Here is a 24,314-nt window from a genome sequence, read left to right on the forward strand (position 1 = left end):
AAAAAGGCGGTTCATGCTAGAAAACCCTCAAATAAAGCTGAATTACCACAATTCTGCAAAGATGAGTGGGCCAAAATTCCTCCAGAGCGCTGTAAAAGACTCATTGCAAGTTATCGCAAACGCTTGATTGCAGTTATTGCTGCTAAGGGTGGCCCAACCAGTTATTAGGTTCAGGGGACAATTACATTTTCACACAGGGCCTTGTAGGTTTGGATTTTTTTTTCTCCCTAAATAATAAAAACCATCATTTAAAAACTGCATTTTGCGTTTACTTGTGTTATATTTGACTAATGGTTAAATGTGTTTGATGATCAGAAACGTTTTGTGTGACAAACATGCAAAAGAATAAGAAATCAGGAAGGGGGCAAATAGTTTTTCACACCACTGTATATATGAATGACTTCCAAAGAGTGCTGAGACTTTTGATATCATGAACGTGTCTGCAAAAACTGGGGTCTCCTGCCCAGCAAAAGTCGAGCAGCCAGCGCGTGCATAGCTGTGCCGCCTTTGAGACGCTGACTGCGCTTCTGCCTTAAGTCAAAGTGAGCACTTTTAATTTTTTTCATCCTCCCCCTGCGCTATAGCCCAGACAAGTGCAAACACGGGACCCCTTTTCTACACCACAGCAAAATAATATTAAGGCGATTCACACTTTCTTTGCACGATACGATTATGAGGTCCTCAGCTCGGATTATGAAGACACGCACACGAGTGCAGGACTGACACTGCCATCACAGCCGATTAATGGCGGGACGCCTCACCAGTCTACACAAGACCCACCGCGACTGTCCCCAAAAGGCGATCATAACATCAGCGAACACATCTCTCTATTCTATATAAAAGAAAAAGGCAACTTTCCTTTCTTTACACCTTTTTTCCTTTTATCCCAAACCAAAGCCTTCTCTCTTAACACTGCAGAGGACACAAAACTAATTTTCTTTAAATGCCGGTAAGGCACATTACCAGAGGCACAAATTTGAACGTTCACATAGAAAATGTAATTTCAATGTACCTGTACTTCTTAAAACGTTAATGTTTTACTGTTTAATAACTTATAGACTATAATTTATTATTTTTCCCTTGCACTCAGTGACCAAACCTATACACACACATATAGACACATATGTGTATATATATATACACACACATACATACATACACACACATATATATATAATTTGTGTGTGTGTATGTGTGTGTATATATGATGTAGATAGGTATGTATGTGTATATATATATATATATATGTATATGTATATGTGTATATATATATATGTATATGTATATGTGTATATATATATATGTATATGTGTATATGTAGATATAAAGATATGTATGTGTATATATGTGTGTATATATATATATATATATATATATATATATGACAGCAGCAATCCAAGCTGTAAGAAAACAGTAAAAAGGAGTCGTGTCAGACGTCGTGGTACATTTTCTGATGCAGCTACCGAAAACAACTTCGTGACGCTGCCGCCAAATACACAAAACAATTACTTTGACAATCATGTTACATTATTTTTAAAATGTTTCCTTTTCTTTTTCATAACTCCTTTAACACATGACATCGCAGCGAAGCGCGGGTATTTTGCTATATATATATATATCACAGCGACACTCATAACAGTGACAAAACAATTACATTGACAATCATGTTACGTTATTTTCAAAATGTTTCCTTTTCTTTCTCTTTCCTTCTTTAACACACTACTTCTCTGCTACCAAGCGCAGGTATATGTATATATATAGATAGATAGATATGAGAACAACACTCATATCAATTACATTAACAACCATGTTACGTTATTTTAAAAATTTTTCCTTTTCTTTTTCGTACCTTCTTTAACACACTACTTCTCCGCTGCGAAGCGCGGGTATTCTGCTAGTATAAGATATATATGACTTCTTGAGTCACAAAGACAGAATGAGTCCCAAAAATAGTTGGCATGCCAACCCGGCCAACTCTGTTTAATTTCAAAAGCAAGTGGTGCTCAAACATAAAGAATGATAGCAGTCTCCTCCAGTTTGCCCTATGGTGGTCTTCCGAGTGTCTACTGGACTAAGTTATAGCGTAATGAAAATTGCATAATTAGATCTGGACCACCCTATCCTTTTTAATAAAACCCCTGTGTGCGTCCAGGTGTCCATGTGTGTGTTTGTGTCCTCTGGTAAAGTGCGCATGCGCTGGGCCACACGTGTTCAGTATCTCCCTGTGGGGAGAGAGAGAGAGAGAGAGAGAGAGAGAGACACACACACAGACGCCCGCGTACATTGTTGCAATGTTACTTTTCTTGGTTGTTGATTAAATTACAGATTTTTCAAATGTTCATTTTTTTCCCCATGCCTAAAACTTATTCAAAAAAAGTTTTTTTTAGTGAGTGGTTCGTAGGGCTATAGCGCAAACTCTTGCAGTGTTTTCTCTGTTGTTCAAGGTTTTCTCAGTGAGATTCAATGTTTTTACATTTAGTTTACTATTACGCTGTGCATTCTATGGTATAATTAACTATATTTGTGCTTAAAAACATAAAAAAATATATATTTACATACAGTTTGTACGGTCTGGAATGGATTAATTGTATTTACGCACAATCCTATGGGGGAGATTACTTCGGTTCACGACCAAATCGGGTTTTGGAAAGAATTATGGTCGTGAACCGAGGTTCCACTGTATTACTGCAGGCATTTTACGGAAATACAAACCAGTATAGGTATGACCGAGAATGTGGATTTACTTCCGTATTCCAGGCAGTAAACCTGTCAAGGAATGGTTCATCTCTTTTTTTTTGTCAGGATAAAGCCAGAATAAGATGAGGTTCCTTGCCCCTGTAATGAAACAGTTGGGTTCAAAAACCTGGTAGATATACGGGTGATTGGATTATGAATTTGCCACTTTAATCAGTCATTCAATTACAAGTTATACTAAACTAATTAGGCATGAAGCAGATTTAGAGTGGCTATTACAACTGCTGTTGTTTACTATGCATTGCAGTAAAATGTCAATGAGATTAAAGTAGAAAAATAAAGGAAAAAAAGTAACACGTTAAATTCTGCATAATTTGTAACTAACGCTCATTTCTCATCCATAACATGCTCAACAGCAGATAACCAAATTTCGCATTAGATTTTGCAGAGTTAAAACATACATTAAAAATAAATTAAATACATTTAAAATTTCATATGCCATTTACTTTTGTTTGCAGAACATAAATTCTGCTTACCTGATATTTAGACTCCGTAATTGATTTGCTGTCCTAGTGTCAGCTCCCTTTAGACAAAGTGGGAAAGTAATAAACACTGAGAACATGATGAAAGTTGATGAACTTGGAGTCGATAGAACTCTATTACAACATCTCCATAGCTTCATTTTATACACTACTACACATGCTTTCGGGCATAAGCAATTGAAAACCTCTTGTAGAGTTCTAATGTCTGTTTCTCTGTGTTAGACTGGTGCTTAGGTCAATCACTTTTGTGCTGATGTCATCAACTTTATTAATACCGAGAAGACTGATGTTTCTTTATCTTTTTATTTGGTAAAGTAACATATAACATATGATAGAAGTGTTAGAGGTGGAGATCACTTGGAGAATATGCATGCATTACAATGAAGTGATTGTCCAGTGAATGAGTCTGTGCTCATCATGGAATGTTGAAAGACCTGTAGACAAGTACAGTGAACCCTCGTTTATCGCGGTTAATCCGTTCCAGACTCTACCGTGATAAATGAATTTTCGCGAAGTAGGATTCTTTATTTATAAATCAAATATTTTCGCAGTTAGAGTATAGAAAACCTGTTTACGACCTTCTAAATAATGTTTTTTAACATTATTAGAGCCCTCTACACATGAAATAACACCCTTTAGTCACCATTACACTCGTATTACTCAATATATTAGACAAAATAAGAGAAAATAAGACATATTAGACGTTACAAGTATCATATTACTAGGCGCACTCGCCTTTTAAGGCGACCGACTTTTATCTTCAATTTTTGTGCGCTCCATGTGTACATCAGGCATGTAAGTGTAGAGAATGAGAACATCAAAGTGTCCATTCATAACATCTTTTTTTTTTATCCCCTCAAGTGCCTGTCCAAAGTCGTACAATGTCAGCCTGAATCTGTACCGCTAAAGACGGAGTTTCATGCACTAAATAAGCTATAGATGAGAATAAGCAAGCACCATCTCCCCTGATATTTACTACGCGGTGAGGCATTTGTACTCCATCAACATGAATTATTTCCAGAGACATAATTTTTTCTATTTTTCCAGCGCATCGCGCACAAAAGCAAGGGAACGATGAGAGCACCAGAACTCTGCTCACATCGCGTCACTTCGTACCTCAAGCCGCAAGTAGTAAGTCTGTAATAAGCAGAATACCGCTACGCTTTGCACTCACGGGACAGAAGGACAATCCCGAATGCTTTTCTATAGTAGATTATTGTACTGTACATTTAATTGCACACAACCACTAACCTATGAAGGCACGACTTCAGTAGGAGAGTCTTCAGAGGTGGTGCAGTATCTTCAGCAGGTGCATCGTTGTCTTCAGTGAAGGAGTACTAGGAGTAGACAGTGGGTGTCTGGGTGCGCGGCTGAAGAACATCTTGATAGGCAGTTGCTGGCGCTGTCTTTTCACATGCGTGAGGAGGCTTTTGTAGGGTATTGCCATCTTTAATCATATACAAGAGTTTCACCACCTTCTTGATAGTAAGCATCTTCCTCCGGCGCTTAGTTTTATTCTCAGAAGGCTTAGAAAAAGCAGCATGTTTAGGAGCCATCGTAGGGCTTAGATAAAAATTCTCAGAAAGCGCATGCGTAGTGACGTAAGCGTGTATGAGAAAAAAATCGCGATAGAGTGAAGCCGCGAAAGTCGAAGCGCGATATAGCGAGGGATCACTGTAATTTGTTTTTCCATCTTCCAGGGAAGAACAATAGATAGCACTACTTCATCATGTCACCTCTGTGTCTATTTCATTAATTATTTTGCATTTTCGAGTCCTAGTTACTCATTATGTCTATATCTATGCATTTAATTGTTATTTGTCTTTACAATTTCTGTTGTCATTCTTTATCATACTTGGAAGTTAAACCTGATTACCTGCCAATATGAAACGGTACATGTCATGTTAATCTGTGACAAAGGAAAATACAAACAATCTTACAAGTTTATAGTAGTGTGACAGAGAAGTAAAGGTCAGTTTTTATTAGGTTTTCCTTTAGACTATTCATTATTGACTTGGTCAAAACAAGATCAGAGATGATAAAGGCTACCAAAGCAAAAAGGTGAACCAGAATATTAAGTCAAAATCAAACAAAACTCTATTTAATCTTTTATAACTTAATTATTTCTTAAAGAAACTTTCACTGGAACTTTTCCTTACTTTAATCTTGTACCTTGTGAGTACCGTTATGTTTTATAGCAGCAGTTTAATGACATCTCTTATCATGTGACATCTGCATCATTTGACTAGCAATGGGTGTTATTACTACCATCTTCTACCATACTTCTTTCTTTCTTTATTGCTTTTTCATCAGTGGTGGCAAGCTTTCCACTTATACAACAATAAACTACCTTTATGGTAAGATTATTTCTTATCATATTCAGAAGGCTAAAATTTTCTATTTTTTATTACTTTACCTGTAGCTTACTGCAAAATCTGTAGGTGTTTGCATTGACTAAAATACTCCATGATTTAAATGGTTTACCTTAATAAAAAAAGTTTTAACTTTCAGACTACTAATATAATACTAAAAATGATTAGAATAACAGTTTACACCATCAGTCTTAGTAGGCAACACAAGCTTGTAACAATTGCTAGTGTTCATCACGTGAACAGTTTGCTATGTGTGATGTCATGGTGCCACAGGAAGTAATATCATGGTATTTGTGTGAGATACTAGTAGATCGATGAGATGCAAATTACAAAGAAACCAGCAGTTCCACTTCTAGCTTGTCTCCATTTCCACCCATCTAATTAAGCAGCAGGGTTGGAACAAAAACCTGCAGTCACTGTGGTTATCCAGGATTGGAGTTGGCCGCCCTGCTCTAAAGGATTGGAAGGAAATGACTAAACAATTTGGCTCCTTGCGCAAGAGCAAATGAAGACACTTTTTGGAAAAATATTACATTTTGAAAATCACAACAAACTTTTCTTTATAATCAATATAATGTTTGCTTTTTAGAATTCACATCAGAAAACATGACAAGAAAACAAAAAGGTCTATTTTTATTTTGTAGGCAGTTATGTATTCATTTTGTGATTACATGTCATTTTTTCAGCCTGTGTTAGTGCATATTTATAGTGACAAAAGTTTTCTCTTCTTTGCAGAGGGAGAAGCCCAGCTCAAGCAGAACTTTCTTTTCTGAATAAATGCAAATGGCTGGAGATGTATGGTGTTGACATGCATGTTGTCAAGGTATGATGAATCATCAGAATTGTGTATTCTATAACTGTAATTCAGAGGCAAAATTAATTTATTATTACTTTTTATTGCTCACACTTTTATCCAAAGGACACTCAAATGCCAGTGCATAGTTCTAATCCTTCCATATTTCTATAAACAGGTCTAATAACTTGCTTTCGGTCAAAGAGTGATTCTTGGACAGTAACAAATTTAGTTTAGACTCTGTTATCTTTACTGTTAGACTACACTGCCACAAATTAAAGGTGAATGAATACTTTACCTGCATTAAATAAACAGAGCAAATTAGGCTGGCCTTGCCCAAACTCATAAGCACAGTAATCTCCCTCTAATACAAAAAGGTCTGCTTAGTTTAAAAACTAAATATGGAAAAGAATGAAATATAAATCTACTAGCTGTGTAACACAGCTTTGCCCAGAAAATGTGGTTATTGTGCCAAGGGTTAATCAGATGTATCTTAAGTAAAGAAGCAGCTGAGTACTTTCCTCTATGCAATCTATTTATCCCGGGGCTAATATTATTAGTTTACTGGAGCTTGTTACTATTGAATGTGCTATATCCAGGTTTCCCATGGTCATGGAAATCCTGGAAAGGTTATGGAGAATGAAATTTGCTTTTTTGGACCTGGAAAAGCTTTGAAAAATTAGCAAATGACCATTAATTTTTGGAAAAGTCGTGGATTATTTTAATATACAGAAAATAAGGTCTGTGTTATGTAATTTTGTAAATCAGCAAAAACGAAAAGAGGATTACATTTATTAATATTGTGTAGTCTCGCAATAATTGTGTAGTGAGCTGGCCCATAAAGCATATGTCAAAATTCTGGGTAAATATGTGTTTGGGAATCTCTGGTTAACAGAAATGACAAATACAAGCTATGGCTTCATAAAGATGAAGACACAGGATGTGTGGAATGTTAATTATGTGGGAAAATGTATAGTGTGAAGAATATGGGTGAAGCTGCTCTATCAAGTCACTGAAAGGTAAAACCCATATTGACAATGAGAAGGCAGCAAGAAAAACGATTGTAATTAACACCTGTTCAACTTCCCTTTAGCTACCACAGCAAAGATTAAAAGTAAACTAGCTAGGTAAACATAGTGCATCAGTGTTGGATTTCTATCTGTTGAAGATTTGTGGGTGATGAAAGTAATTGATTCAATTTTATTACAAATTTTGTGCCAGTCTCAGACAACTGTTTAAAACAATATTCACTTAAAGCAAAATCCTTGCTAAATCCCACAAACCTGTCATATCTGTGTTGCTTTTGTTGCAGTTGTAAGGGCAAACGTATTCACAAAAGTTCACAAATTAAGTCATAGATACTGTATTTGCTTAGAATAGCTTTGGAATTTTACTGCTGGCGTGAGGTCCCTGTACATACAGTAATCCCATGAGTAATACCATAGAGCTTTTCCAACTGACTTTATATATAGTGACTCTCTTTTCATATATATATATATATATATATATATATATATATATATATATACACACAGAGAGAGATCGATATACAGCATATAGATATACTGCATATATATAACTAGCAGAATACCCGCGCTTCACAGCGGAGAAGTAGTGTTTTAAAGAAGGTACGAAAAAGAAAAGGAAAAATTTTAAAAATAACGTAACATGATTGTTAATGTAATTGTTTTGTCATTGATATGAGTGTTGTTCTCATATCTATCTATATATATATTTCTCTATCTATCTATATATATATATATATACCCGCGCTTGGCAGCGGAGAAGTAGTGTGTTAAAAAAGGAAAGAGAAAGAAAAGGAAACATTTTAAAAATAATGTAACATGATTGTCAAAGTAATTGTTTTGTGTATTTGGCGGCAGCGTCAAGTTGTTTTCGGTAGCTGCATCAGAAAATGTACCACAACGTCTGACACGCGTCCTTTTTACTGTTTTCTCACAGCTTGGATTGCTGCTGTCATATATATACACACACACACACACACACACATACACACACACAAATTATATACATGTGTGTATGTATGTATGTATGTATGTGTGTGTGTGTGTGTGTGTGTGTGTATATATACACATACATATACTTGTGTATATGTTTGTATGTGTCTATATGTGTGTGTATAGGTTTGGTCACTGAGTGCAAGGGAAAAATAATAAATTATAGTCTATAAGTTATTAAACAGTAAAACATTAATGTTTTAAGAAGTACAGGTACATTGAAATTACATTTTCTATGTGAACATTCAAATTTGTGCCTCTGGTAATGTGCCTTACCGGCATTTAAAGAAAATTAGTTTTGTGTCCTCTGCAGTGTTAAGAGAGAAAGGCTTTGGTTTGGGATAAAAGGAAAAAGGTGTAAAGAAAGGAAAGTTGCCCTTTTCTTTTATATAGTATAAAAATACCAGCGCTCAAGAGAAGTAGTGTGTTAAAGAAGCAATGAAAAGAAAAGGAAACATTTTGAAAATAACGTAACATGATTGTCAATGTAATTGTTTTGTCACTGTTGTGAGTGTTGAGTGTTGTCATTATATATATATATATATATATATATATATATATATATATATATATATATATATATATATTTACACACACACATAAACATATATATATATACATATATACACACACATACATACACACACATATATACACACAAATACATATATATATATATATATATATACATACACACACACATATATATAAGCATATATATACATATACATACATATCTACATATATACACACACAGCTATTTCAGATCAGTGCAATACGCTGTTTGTTAAAACGTTGACTCCCGCTCTTACGTGCAATAACAAATCAAATCATTCAGTTGTCTTTGCTCATATGTCATTTTAGAGTTGTGGAGATTCTCAGGATGGATTGCAGGTGCTCATCAGTGAGGCGACTCCTGTGTGCTGTTTTGTTAGTCTTTATCACTGAGAAGAGCTTCTCACACAGATATGTGCTACCAAACATGCACAAGGTTCGAGCCGCATGTAGAAGGACTTTTTTTGTTCTTCAAAGTCACCAAAGCGCCGTGCAAACTCAGTGCGCAATAACTGTAGCTTCGCAATAACTTGCAGCATCATAAGGTAGACTTGATTAACGTGGTGTGTTCGGCAAGGCAGCTGAAGCGCTGCATTATGGGATCTGTAGTTTATTGTGTTACCAGCGCTTCATATACCCGGCTTTAATAACAATAATACAGTATATGAAATGATCTCGGGCGGATATAATTACACCGGGCGGATGTGGCCCGTGGCCCTTGAGTTTGACACATATGGATTAAATAGAACTTGAAAAGATATATTTTTTCAAATGTGATCGCGCAATTCAGATAGAGTTGACGCAAGACTACAGCCTGCATGCCTCAATGAGTCATCCTCCCTCGCTCTTACTTTTTACCGTTCATCTAATGAATACACTGAGTATGGCTTTACCAAAACAATCATTGATGGCAAATAAAGTATCCATTATTCGAGTATGTAGAGCGGGATATATATATATACATATATATATACCCGCGTATCGCAGCGGAGAAGTAGTGTGTTAAAAAAGGTAGAAAAAGAAAAGGGAACATTTTAAAAATAACGTAACATGACTTTCAATATACAGTATTTGTTTTGTGAGTGTTACTGAGTGTTGCTGTCATCAAGGATTTGATTATCATTATTTCTTTCAATCAGGTTCGTATTTGTAGGATGTGTTGTGTTCAAGTTACATTCCGTGTTTTATCAATCTTTGTAAAGATGACAGGTTTCATTCATCGATTCGTTTCTTACTGCATCAATAAACAGCTCGTCTTCTTCTTTATCTGAGACCTGACACACTGCATGCACGGGTTTTTTACACTGTCTTCCTTTAGCGGGACATTGACTTTTTCCACCGTGTGCTTTGTTTCCACAGTAGCTGCATTTATGAATATGCTTATCAGACACTTCATATTTTTTGCTGCCTTTTCAATTGTGGAATTCGGTTTTGTTCAGCTCTTTGGAACTGTTGCTTTTTATCTGTGCACTGCGTCAGTTCACGTGAGCCACTCAGTGTACTTGCATCGAAGGTTCCCAGCTGTGCTGGTGCCATCTCGTGCTATGTCCATAGCTTTATTTAATGTTACCTTAGTCCTGGCACTTAAAACTTTCTCTCGCAGTTTCGCTGAGTTTGTGCCAAACACCACGCTGACCATCTCATCTTCCTCTGCATAAGCACAGTCCTTAACCCGTGAATATTTAGTGGGAGTTTGCTATTGGATTGCCGCTGACGGACGGCCTTATATGGGCAGGCACTAAATTACAAACGCCAGCGGCAGCCTGTCTATGAACTTAATTTAAAGTGTAGGTTTACATCGTGCTTTGTTTCCGAAGTAGCAGAACTCATCAATATGGTTGTATATGTCACTCGCTCGCTTCTTATTGTTTCGCTGCCTTCTCAATTATATGTTTTCTTCAGCGCTTTTTTGAGGGGTTCCTGATTTTCTATGTCCTGCGTGATTACGTGAGAGGCGTGATGATGTCACACGAAACTCCGCCCCCACGGCGTTGAAGCTCATCTCCATTACAGTAAATGGAGAAAAACTGCTTCCAGTTATGACCATTACGCGTAGAATTTCGATATAAAACCTGCCCAACTTTTGTAAGGAAGCTGTAAGGAATGAACCTGTCAAATTTCAGCCTTCCACCCACACGGGAAGTTGGAGAATTAGTGATGAGTGATTGAGTGAGTGAGGGCTTTGCCTTTTATTAGTATAGATTATACAGTGATCCCTCGCTATATCACGCTTCGACTTTTGCAGCTTCACTCTATCGCGTTTTTTTTTCTCATACACGCTTACGTCACTACGCATGCGCTTTCTGAGAACTTTTATCTAAGCCCTACGATGGCTCCTAAACATGCTGCTTTTTCTAAGCCTTTTGACAATAAAACTAAGCGCCGGAGGAAGATGCTTACTATCCAGGAGAAGGTGAAACTCTTGGATATGATTAAAGATGGCAATACCCTACAAAAGCCTCCTCACGCATATGAAAAGACAGTGCCAGCAACTGCCTATCAAGATGTTCTTCAGCCTCGCACCCAGACACCCACTGCCTAGTACTTCTTCACTGAAGACAACAACGCACCTGCTGAAGATACTGCACCACCTCTGAAGACTCTCCTACTGAGGTCGTACCTTCATAGGTTAGTGATTTGTGTGCAATTAAATGTACAGTACAATAATCTACGATAAAAAAGCGTTCGGGATTGTCCTTCCGTCCCGTGAGTGCAAAGCGTAGCGGTATTCTGCTTATAACAGACTTACTACTTGCGGCTTGAGGTACGAAGCGACGCGATGTGAGCAGAGTTCTGTTGCTGTCATCGTTCCCTTGCTTTTCTGCGCGATGCGCTGGAAAAATAGACAAAATGATGTCTCTGGAAATAATTAATGTTGATGGAGCACAAATACCTCACCGCGTAGTAAATATCAGGGGAGATGGTGCTTGCTTATTCTCATCTATAGCTTATTTAGTGCATAAAACTCCGTCTTTAGCGGTACAGATTCGGGCTGACATTGTACGACTTTGGACAGGCAGTTGAAGGGATAAAAAACGTAGGTTTTCGGGAGATGTTATGAATGGGCACTTTGATGTTCTCATTCTCTACACTTACATGCCTGATGTACACATGGAGCGCACAAAAATTGAGGATAAAAGTTGGTCGCCTTAAAAGGCGAAAGTGCTCTAGTAATATGATATTTGTAACGTCTAATATGTCTTATTTTCTCTTATTTTGTCTAAGATATTGGGTAATACGAGTGTAATGGTGACTAAAGGGTGTTATTTCATGTCAGGGCTCTAATAATGTTAAAAAACGTATTTAGAAGGTCGTAAACAGGTTTTCTATACTCTAACTGCGAAAATATTCGATTTATAAATAAAGAATCCTACTTTGCGAAAATTAATTTATCACGGTAGAGTCTGGAACGGATTAACCGTGATAAACGAGAGTTCACTGTATGTGTGTATATATATATATATATATATATATATACACATATATATATACATATATATATATATATATATATATATATATATATATATATATATATATACACATATATATATATATACATAAATACATATATATATATATATATATATATATATATATATATATATATATATATATATATATATATGTGTATATATGTATATATATATATATATGTATATATGTATATATATATATATATGTGTGTATATATATATATATATATATATGTGTATATATATATATATATATATATATATATATATATATATATATATATATATATGTATATATATGTATATATATATATATATATATATATATATATATATATATATATAAAATAGAGAGAGAAAGATATATAGATAGATATACAGTGGTACCTCGAAATACGTCCTTAATCCGTTCTAGATCCTTGGACTTGTACCAAACAGGACGTATACCAAACTAATTTTTCCCATAATAAATAATGGGAAAATGATGAATCCATTCCCATGAAAAAAAAATCCTATTGTTATTAGCATATTATACATTGATGGGGTTGTATAAAATAATTTAAATACTGCTTAATACGAAAATACATAAATACAAAAGCAATTATATGAAATAAATGAAAATTTAACCTCACTTTACTTTTTAATAACGTCTTCGTTTTTCACAATCGTAGATACCGTTGTTCTCGGCAAACAGTATGCAACAGCCATGTCCCGGATACGCATGCCACCTTCATACTTTTCAACAATCAATTCAAATTTACGTTAAAAGCACAAAATCACATTGTGATGATGCGGGTTTGCTGTATGCTTCCATCTGCTGTCGGGGAGCCCTTGAACCCTATACCATCGGTAATGTTACCGATGAGCTTAGCAGTGAGGCACAACAAAGCATGGGGATGGTGAAAAAGTGCAAAGTGCTTTTTTTAAAACAATCAACAAAACAAGGTGTTCAAATTAAAGTGCAGTCTCCAAATTCCATTAAATAATCCATAAAATTAGAAATGAAACGTGGAGATTAACAACAATAGAAAAAAGTCTTCTTAAAAACAAGGTTAAAATACAGCAGGGTGCATTCTTTAAAAAAAAAAAAGAAACCCGGTGCCTTTTTACCTGGCGGCCACCCTGCTTCCTAACAAGGGAGTCGCCCTACTTGCAGCTGACCTTCACTCTGCCTACTTCAGCTGTTCTGTTCATCTTTCCATTCCCTGGCTCCGGTAGGCTTCTCCTGACAGCGACTTGGGATCCACAGTGACCAGGGCGCCTACGCTGGGGAATACACTCGCCCAAGTCCTTACGCAGAGAGTCACCCTCCTTTCGGACAATCCCGCTCCATGATCACTCAGTGACCACTACTACTATTCCCCGGGTGTCGGCCCAATACCCAGGCTCCCTGTTCAGCTGCAAAGCTCTCCTGCACCGTCTCTCTCTCTCTCTCTCTCAACCTCCAATCAGTTCTTTCTTTTTCCTCCCCTTCTAGCCGACTCGTGCTTCTATTCATCAAGATAAGCAGCCCCAGGAACAATCACAAATGCGGATGGTCTCTCACCTGTGCACTTAGGTGAGAAACGCCCACATCGCGAATCGCCCTAAGAACCGCTTCAGCCACACAACCACCACGCCCCCTCACCAAGCCGCAAGCGCGGTGATTATTTAATTTAAAACTGGCCTTTTACAGGAGCTGTGGACCCGCTATACCACACATGTGAAAATTCACAGAGAGTTATAGCGCGGCTTGTTCACTGAATGCTAGCAACTGGCACACTGACGCTCGTGGGCAGTCGTGGCTTTGTCTCGAGAGAGGTAAACAAGGGTAGCACGCGAGCTGTATTCCAAACAGGACGTATACCAAGTTGGACTTACTCCAAAGTGGACGTATACCGAGGTACCAGTGTGTGTGTGTGTGTGTGTGTGTATATATATATATATATATATATATATATATATATATATATATATATATATATATATATATATATATATATATATATATATATATATATATATATATATATATATATATATATATATATATATATATACAGTATATATATATATATATATATATACAGTATATATATATATATATATATACAGTATATATATATATATATATATACAGCTTTCAAATAAACAAAGTCCCCATGATCTGGGCCCTCCAAGGAGATCAGCATGAGATTATTTAGCGTGCTTTGATTCATTCGATTTCTCAAACATATCTTGATCCTTTTAAGGGCAGAAAACCCCCTTTCACATACAGCTGTGCTCACTGGGATCACTAGCCCAATATGAGCTACTTTGACTAACTTTGGAAGCGACTCTTTGAGCTCTGATGTCGTCGCCATTTTTAGTAAAATCTGTTTTGGACTGAAGTCTTTGTATGATTGACTTCTGATCATTTTTCACACTACCATTCATTCTTGCCAGGTACCATATTTGGAGTAATGATAGAAAATAATTTCAGCAGACTCATTTGAATCTTGAGTTTCTGCATTGAAAACTTTTGAAAAGCTGGAAATAATCGGCATGTCAGGGAATCTTGCATTTAGGTGCTTGACAACTGTCTCTAGGTATTTATCATATATTGCAGTTTTGAATAACATTACATCACTCTGTGTATAAACAATGCGGAGGTCTGACCATTCTTTTGCCAGACAATGATGAAGGCTTAGAAAATATCTCCCAGGAGTGTCTTTCAACTCCATGATGGACAGTTTTGTGGCGAGCAAAACTGGCTCAGTTTCGGTAAGATTGACATCTTGCCTTTGCCAAGCCTTAGATAAGTTGGACAACAAAGGTAATACTTCTGAAAGCATCATCAGAGAGGAAATAAAATTGTACATTTTAATACATCTGGTTAATCCTTCAGCCGTGATGTCATTTCATTCAGTGGCCTTTCTTTCCAGCACAGCAATGATACTCATCATACACTGTCGTAGTGACTGTACTGCAGAGTCATGAGACAGCCATCTTGTGTCACTGGGCATTTTCAGCTTAATCTGGGGAATGTTCAGAATATTTTGAATTTCGGTTAAACCAGCCGTCCTAACTAAAGAATTTTGGAAGAAATGGAACAGCTGCCTTAAGATGTTGTTCAGTTTTGTTAAATATGGTACAGCAGCTGCTGCTTGGGCACTTGCAAGGGCCAATCAGTGGTTTACACAGTGGCAGTTGACCAAGAGTCCAGATGTTTCATCTTTAAGCAGTTTTGCCACACCTTTCTGTTTCCCAATCATAACAGCCGCTCCATCTGACCCTAGTCCAACCAGATTAGCAGTTTTCAAGCCTAGAGTGTCCATAGTCTCACTCAGTGTGTTGGTTATAGTCTCTGCTTTGCCATCAATCATATTGCTGGTTGATGCAAAACTAATTCTGACCTCTTTAGTGACCTGGCAAACATTTAATGTAAATAATTAATTGTTTTACAACTGAGGTGTCTGTGGTTTCATCACACAGAATACTGGAAATATTTTCAGCGTGTATATTTTTCAGTATGTTAGACTTGATTTCTGATGCTAAGACATCCAGCAGCTCTTGCATTATTCTTTCAGAGGTGTAATGTTCATTTTTACCACCATTGAGATATTGTATAAAGGAACAAACCATTTCTTTATTGTGTTCCAACAGCTTTTCAAATAACATTGTATCAACAACAACAGCAACATTTATTTATATGGCACATTTTCATACAAAAAGTAGCTCAAAGTGCATTACATAATGAAGAATAGAAAAATGAAAGACACAGTAAGAAAATAAAAAAAGTCAACATTAATTAACATAGAATAAGAGTAAGGTCCAATGGCCAGGGTGGATAGAAAAAACAAAAAAAACTCCTGATGGCTGGAGACAAAAATAAAATCTGCAGGGATTCCAGACCATTAGACTGCCCAGTCTCTTCTGGGCATTCTACCTAACATAAATGAAACAGTCCTCTTTGGATTAAAGGACTTGATGATGATGGTCACGTAGACTTCTGCCTTTTAATCCATCCATCATTGTTGGAGCATCATGAAGCTTTGAGTAGGTGGAGGTGGCGCAGGCCACCACCACAAAGAAACCGGAAAAAGAAACAGAAGAGAGAGTAGGAGTCAGTACGGATTTTAGAGCCACCATGAATAGTTATTATGATAAACTGAACATACAGAGTATCAGGATTAAGTTAAAGTGAAGTTATAAAAAGGCCATGTTAAAGTAATGTGTTTTCAGCAGTGTTTTAAAGTGCTCTACTGTATTAGCCTGGCGAATTCCTATTGGCAGGCTATTCCAGATTTTAGGTGCATGGCAGCAGAAGGCCACCTCACCACTTCTTTTAAGTTTTGTTCTTGGAATTCTAAGGAGATATTTATTTGAGGATCTAAGGTTACAATTTGGAATATAAGGTGTCAGACATTCCGATATATAAGATGGGGCGAGATTATTTAAGGCTTTATAAACCATAAGCAGAATTTTAAAGTCAATCCTGACTGACACGGGTAACCAGTGTAGTGACATCAAAACTGGAGAGATGTGCTCAGATTTTCTTTTCCTAGTTAGGATTCTAGGCGCTGCATTCTGCACTAGTTGCAAACGATTTATATATTTTTTGGGTAGTCCTGAGAGGAGTGCGTTACAGTAATCTAGTCGACTGAAAACAAACACGTGAACTAATTTTTCAGCATCTTTCAGTGATATAAGAAGACTAACTTTAGCTCTGTTTCTTAAGTGAAAAAATGCTGTCCTAGTGATCTGATTAATATGCGATTTAAAATTCAGATTACAGTCAACAATTACCCCTAAGCTTTTTACTTCCGTCTTGACTTTTAATTCTAATGTATCCAGTTTATTTCTAATAGCCTCATTGTATCCATTATTGCCAATCACTAAGATTTCAGTTTTCTCTTTATTTAACTTGAGAAAGTTACTATTCATCCATTCTGAGATACAAGTCAGACATTGTGCTAGTGAATCAAGAGAATCGGGGTCATCAGGTGCTATTGATAAGTACAGCTGTGTGTCATCAGCATAGCTGTGGTAGCTCACGTTGTGCCCTGAGATAATCTGACCTAATGGAAGCATGTAGATTGAGAAGAGCAGTGGACCCAGGATAGAGCCTTGTGGAACACCATATTGGATATCATGTGTCTTTGAGTTGTAATTACCACAACTAACAAAGAATATATATATTATATTATATGTATGTATATATAAAATATATATATATATGTGTATATATATATGTATATATATCTTCTTCAGAGATTCTTCCTAGATCATCATCTAGGTGTTTTAAAATGTCCAAGTGCCTCAGATATAAATTACACAAGATATTCTTAAAAATATTATTTTATACAGTGTGCATGTTATGTAATTCTGAGAACCTTGTTTTATGTTTTTGCATCAGTATGTTTAAAACCCTGTGACATGTTGTGTTGGTGAAAATTTTAAAACCCTGTACATCTGAAAGTAGCTAATTTGATTTGAAAGGTAATAGTTTAAATGGGACAGCAATGTCTTAGCAAGAGCACAAGTCCTGGTTTCCTTCTGTGTATATTTTTTATTTGATTATTGATCTGAGTTTCTATTTATAGTATACAAATATACTACTGATATATTAGACTCAAAACTACACTGCTGAATAATTTGTTTTGTGTTGGAGTTCTTTGCCTTTTATGAATGTTATTTCTTTGCTCTTCATTGCTGAAATTAGATTTTCTTTTTCATGTTATTATATTAAATTTAGCTGACATTTTGTTAAATATTAAATAAATGAACGTACCTTTCAAGTAGAAATGCTTTTAAACTCAACACTAGGATGGATTGGGAGAGAACAATCAATATGCAAGTAAAATAAACAAGTAATATGCAGTTTCATATTCTTTGGATAATTAAATTATCATCCATATGTAATATATTTTATCATATTTATATTGCAAGGAAATAATGTTGAATGGATTCATTCATACAATATGGCATGAGCTTGTACAGCAGTACTGATCTATGTGTGTGACATCAGTAAAATAACTTGATTGTGTATATATTCCTCCATTTTGTTTAACTGCTGAATTTCAAGCAACAAGTTGATTTTCCCCATTTGACTTCAGTTCAACTCTTCTGTTGTAATTAATTTACTGTGAACCTGATTTTTAAGCCTGTTCATTGTAAAAATAGGTATGTAAAGTACATTGAGCAGTTAAAGTGCAATAGTACTGTTGGGTTAATTGATGTATATCTTTCTTGAAACTTATTCCAAAACATTTACCATGTCTCTCTCATAATATTTTTTTTTCTTTAGGGAAGAGATGGTGGTGAATATGCCCTTGGCTTGACTCCAACAGGAATATTGATTTTTGAAGGGGCCAACAAAATAGGCCTGTTTTTTTGGTAATTTGTTCATTATTTTGGTTCATCTTTAAAAGTGGCAATAAACTTACATTGACTATTTACAATATTTTATAACACTTATTATCAGCAAAGCATACAGCCAACCATTTGTGCATTTATAATTCTGTATAAATTAATTATAGCACCGAAACGTGTGTTTTTTTTTAAACATGTGAACAAATGGTATTTTCTTTGTTGCTGCTTACAGCTTGTGCTGATTGACACATTTACAAAACTAAAGATGCTAATGGAGAGGTGCGAAGGAATTTAAGGTGGCCCAGGGTTGCGAGTTTTTTCCATAGGCCTCAGGGATTCTAGTGTTAAGGATTAGTGCTGTGCAAGTGAGAGTTGCTTTTGACAGGACACATTATATTGTAGTGTTTGTTGATCCGCTGTTCACTAAACAAGCTTATCCAGGGTAGGGGGTTGCTGGAGACTATCCTAGCAACCATTGGGTACAGGCAGGAACAACCCCCAGTACAGAGTGCTAGCCAATTTGTAGGGTGAAAAACACACACATCATGGCATGAGTTAACATTGCCAGTTCACTTAACCTGCTTATGTTTTGACTTTATTCACCACAGCAAACCTACATGGACCCACATTCAAACTCCACACATGCATCACCCAGTATGTAACCCCCAGACTTCCTTTTGTTAGGCAACAGAGTAACCACTCTGTCATTGTTGCCCTAATTTGTTGATTACCAATATTTATTTTAACTGTGACCTTACATTTTGAGGAAAACTATGCTTTATTTAAGACTTATTTTAATAATGTAGTGCATCCATTCTGGGTAGGGAGCTGGCTTCCCTAGTCACTGCTAAAACAGTTCCACATGTCAGTAATACCTGCAGTCAAGTTCACATTCACTGAAGTTTTGTTTTTTTTGTGCTCTTCTATGGTTTGGAAGCAAAGACGTCACTTAGGAACATGACCGAATTTATGATGATTAGATCATAAATATTCAAAAAGGGTGCATTTTAAAACTATACACGGTTACTGGCCTGAGGTGACAGGGAGTAGCTAAAAGCAGGTGTGCATGAACATAGTTTTAACCTGATTTGATGTATATGAAGGAACTTCGTATGAAACCTGACATCTGTAAGTTTTTTGGTTTTTTTTTTAATCCAAGTTTTGTGTGTGCACGTACTCTGTTTTTGACTTTCTAGCATTATGAAAATTTTGTATGGAATCTTAGGAAGGTTTTGTACATGAGGTCTCTGGAAATGTATAGTTACCCTGACATAAGATTAAATGCATTTCACCATACAGCCAAATGCAAGTCTTCATTTAAGCCAAAAATGTTTAGAAGTCTATTTTGCCAAAACAGTTAATGAATTCAGTGTGTATGTATAGTCTGTTTTGGCCACTAACACAATCCAAATTTTAATAAGTCTTTAAACTGCACCCCTGGTTTCAGTTCCCTTGTTTTCTTTTGTCAGAAATAATGTCATGTAAGCTTTATATGTTACTGTTTTTAGATAGATAGATAGATACTTTATTAATCCCAAGGGGAAATTCACAACAGTGAACCCTCGTTTATCACGGTTAATCCGTTCCTGACTCTACCGTGATAAATGAATTTTCGCGAAGTAGGATTCTTTATTTATAAATCGAATATTTTCGCAGTTAGAGTATAGAAAACCTGTTTATGACCTTCTAAATACCTTTTTTAACATTATTAGAGCCCTCTAGACATGAAATAACACCCTTTAGTCACCATTACACTCGTATTACCCAATATATTAGACAAAATAAGAGAAAATAAAACATATTAGACGTTACAAATATCATATTATTAGGCTCACTCGCCTTTTAAGGCGACTGACTTTTATCCTCAATTTTTGTGCGCTCCATGTGTACATCAGGCATGTAAGTGTAGGGAATGAGAACATCAAAGTGCCCATTCATAACATCTCCCGAGTTTTTTTTTTATCCCCTCAAGTGCCTGTCCAAAGTCGTACAATGTCAGCCCGAATCTGTACCGCTAAAGGCGGAGTTTCATGCACTAAATAAGCTATAGATGAGAATAAGCAAGCACCATCTCCCCTGATATTTACTACGCGGTGAGGCATTTGTACTCCATCAACATTAATTATTTCCAGAGACATCATTTTGCCTATTTTTCCAGCGTATCGCGCACAAAAGCGAGGGAACGATGGGAGCACCAGAACTCTGCTCACATCGCGTCGCTTCGTACCTCAAGCCGCAAGTAGTAAGTCTGTAATAAGCGGAATACTGCCACGCTTTGCACTCACGGGATGGAAGGACAATCCCGAACGCTTTTATATAGTAGATTATTGTACTGTACATTTAAATGCACACAAACAGACACAGTTCTTACACACAACCACTAACCAATGAAGGCACGACCTCAGTAGGAGAGTCTTCAGAGGTGGTGCAGTATCTTCAGCAGGTGCGTTGTTGTCTTCTTCTGCTGAAGGAGTACTAGGAGTAGGCAGTGGGTGTGTGGGTGGCGGCTGAAGAACATATTGATAGGCAGTTGCTGGCGCTTTCTGTTCATATGCGTGAGGAGGCTTTTGTAGAGTATTGCCATCTTTAGAGTTTCACCTTCTCCTGGATAGTAAGCATCTTCCTCCGGCGCTTAGTTTTTTTGTCAGAAGGCTTAGAAAAAGCAGCACGTTTAGGAGCCATCGTAGGGCTTAGATAAAAGTTCTCAGAAAGCGCATGCGTAGTGACGTAAGCGTGTATGAGAAAAAAATCGCGATAGAGTGAAGCCGCGAAAGTCGAAGCGTGATATAGCGAGGGATCACTGTACACGGTTTTGCAGGAATAATTATTCAATCCACACAGCTAGGGCAGTTAAAAATGGATGCGGTCTTTCCTGCATAATAGAGCTGTTTTTTTTTTTAGTACATGTAAAATTTGCCAAACACAGAATGTTAATTTTAGAGAGGCAAGAAGGTTTTGCAGGAAATCCAAAAAGTGTATTCAGGGGGAACCGAATCAGGAAACACTAAGTAAACATGGAAGCCAAAGTCAATGAATAATTCAGAATTGTAAGTTCAAAGACAAGATTGGTCATAAACAAAAAGAAAACCTAAGAACAGATATGAAGATGCACAGTTCTCATCGATCTAACAAACTTCACAAAGAGATGAAACTGCACAAAAGAGGAAGGCCAAGGTGAAATGAAAGAGTGCCGGTTATAAGGTGGTTACATTACAGTCTTCTATGAAGCATCTTTTAGCTGCTTCTGTGCTAAAAGACAAAGTGTAGGCTGCCAAAAGGTAGGGCACAGAAAAAGCAAAATCACAAACGGGTAAAAAAATCTGTATTCCTGGAAAGGAGTGAAGGATATAGTTTGTTAAACCGGAACAAGATAGAAAATTAAATAAAATTAGTTTAAAAATTTAAAAAGGAGAACTAATAAATAATACATTTCTATACATAAGGTAATTTTATTTTTGGAATTTTCCTAAGCGCATACCTCTTATATATTCTAGCCACAGTGGTGTCACATGTAATGGGGCATGTACCAAGACTGACAATGATGCAATTTTCATTAACACTTGAATTATCAGAACTTACGAGAAAACTCGTAAATCCGGCACACCTTAAATTCGTTGGCACCTCTCCGTCGGCGTTTTTTGTCCTGTAAATGTGTAGATAACAGCAAGCAGCCTTCTATCCCATCCCCCTGCCCACCACCACAGTTCAATTCACAAAGAAATTTGTCAGTGCACAGTGTTTATGTTCGAGTGAAGTGCTGGAGCTTTAAGGGGTAAATAAGTACATCGTCATTTGGAATACATACATTTCATGTGTGTTCAGTTTCATCAACAATCTCTATAAAAAGTTACCACAGAAACATTTTTCGTGTTTTAGTAATAATTGACAAAATGTAGACATGAAATGTATAATGTGTGATGCCTGAAATACAAATATGAAATAAACACCTTCACACAAGGTACAAGTATAACAAAACAATTGCACTTTTATTCAAGAATTTAAATGAAGAAAAAAGAAAGCAGGTTACGGTAGGCAGTTGTTGTGACAGCTTGCGTGGTGCAACGCTAAGAACTGCTGCCTTCCAATGAAGAGGTTGCAGTTTCGATATCAGCTACTTGTCAAATTTACCATTTTGAGTAGTGAGCTGCTCTTATTGTTTATATCTTACAATAAAAACATACATTTGATTTGCGTCTGTAAATCTATAGTATTTGTCAAAGTTTTTTTTTTCAGTTTTATTCTCTCACTCACGTTCAAGGTTCCACACACTTCCATACCCCCAACCCCCCGCAATCAGACGCCATTTTCAGATAAAGATGTAGTACAAACCCCCGATGTGACTCTGTTTTACAGGGAAATCTCAGATGTGGCAGGATAAAAGCTGACACATAAACGTGGATGAATCAGTTCTGTTGGGTTCAGGGAGGTGTTGTGGGAGCGTGAAAGTGAGTGAGAGAATAAAACTAAAAAAGACGCTAACTTTGACAAGTAATATACATTTACAGCGGCTATTATAGATGCAAATAAAATGTATGTTTTTACTGTATAATATTAACAATAAGAGCAGCTCTCTACTTAAAACGGTATACTTGAGAAACTGCCAGCATCCATCCCAGAAGCTCTTTGGGAATCAGCAGTTCTTAGCATTGCACCACACAAGCTGTTGTATCAACTGCCTAGTGTAACCTGCTTTCTTTTTTCTTCATTTATATTCTTGAATAAAAGTGCACTTGTTTTTTTATACTTGTACCCTTTGTGAAAGTGTTTATTTGATATTTGGACTTCAGGCTTCACACATTATACAGTCATGTCATGATTACAACTGCATGAAGGTATACAAATGAATATAATGTTGCATTAGTGTAACAACGTTTTCCACAATGTACAATACAGGTCATAAAATAAATTATTCCAAATGTCATATGCACCAAAGTGTCTCTTTTTTTTTGTCAGCACGGCTTTGACATCATGAATCAGAAGGTGCATACTAATTCAGCGTGAGCAGGAACACTCAAGAATAAAACTAAATAAAAAAAATTCACATCCACAGTCATTCTCAGTCACACACAACACTCACATCCATGTGAAAAAGCTTTCCCAGTCTCGTTTGCGCACAATATCTGACACGGTTTTAAGATAAATCTTTATCTGAAAACGGCATCAGATCGGGTGGTGGTGGTTTGTGGAAGCTTGAACATGAGTGGCAGAATAAAACTAAAAAAAACTTTGAAAAATACTATAAATTTACAGATGCAAATCAAATGTATGTTTTTCTTGTATGATATAAACAATAAGAGCAGCTCACTACTCAAAATGGTAAATTTGGAAAGCAGCTATATATATATATATATATATATATATATATATATATATATATATATATATGAGCTTTAGAACAATCTAGACTAGAACAAGCCATTCAGATCAACACAGTTCGCTAGTCCTGTACACTTAAGTCTTCCAAAATAACAATAAGGTTCTAAAAGTTCTACTGTGTACCACAGTACATTGTAATGTATTCCATGTGATTA

General features: G+C 36.3%; 1 protein-coding gene across 5 annotated transcripts in view; it reads left to right on the forward strand.

Moving 5' to 3' along the window:
• Nucleotides 1–24,314, forward strand: part of epb41l4b (erythrocyte membrane protein band 4.1 like 4B) — a 404,010-nt gene that overhangs the window by 196,549 nt on the left and 183,147 nt on the right. For all 5 annotated transcript variants that reach the window (XM_039737615.1, XM_039737616.1, XM_039737617.1 and 2 more), the window contains exons 8-9: nt 6,344–6,431; nt 18,719–18,807. In XM_039737615.1, the coding sequence (XP_039593549.1) occupies nt 6,344–6,431; nt 18,719–18,807 (177 nt within the window). The remainder of the gene's footprint in view (nt 1–6,343; nt 6,432–18,718; nt 18,808–24,314) is intronic.

The sequence above is a fragment of the Polypterus senegalus genome, chromosome 15 (assembly GCF_016835505.1).
Source record: "Polypterus senegalus isolate Bchr_013 chromosome 15, ASM1683550v1, whole genome shotgun sequence".
NCBI classification, from domain to species: domain Eukaryota; kingdom Metazoa; phylum Chordata; class Cladistia; order Polypteriformes; family Polypteridae; genus Polypterus; species Polypterus senegalus.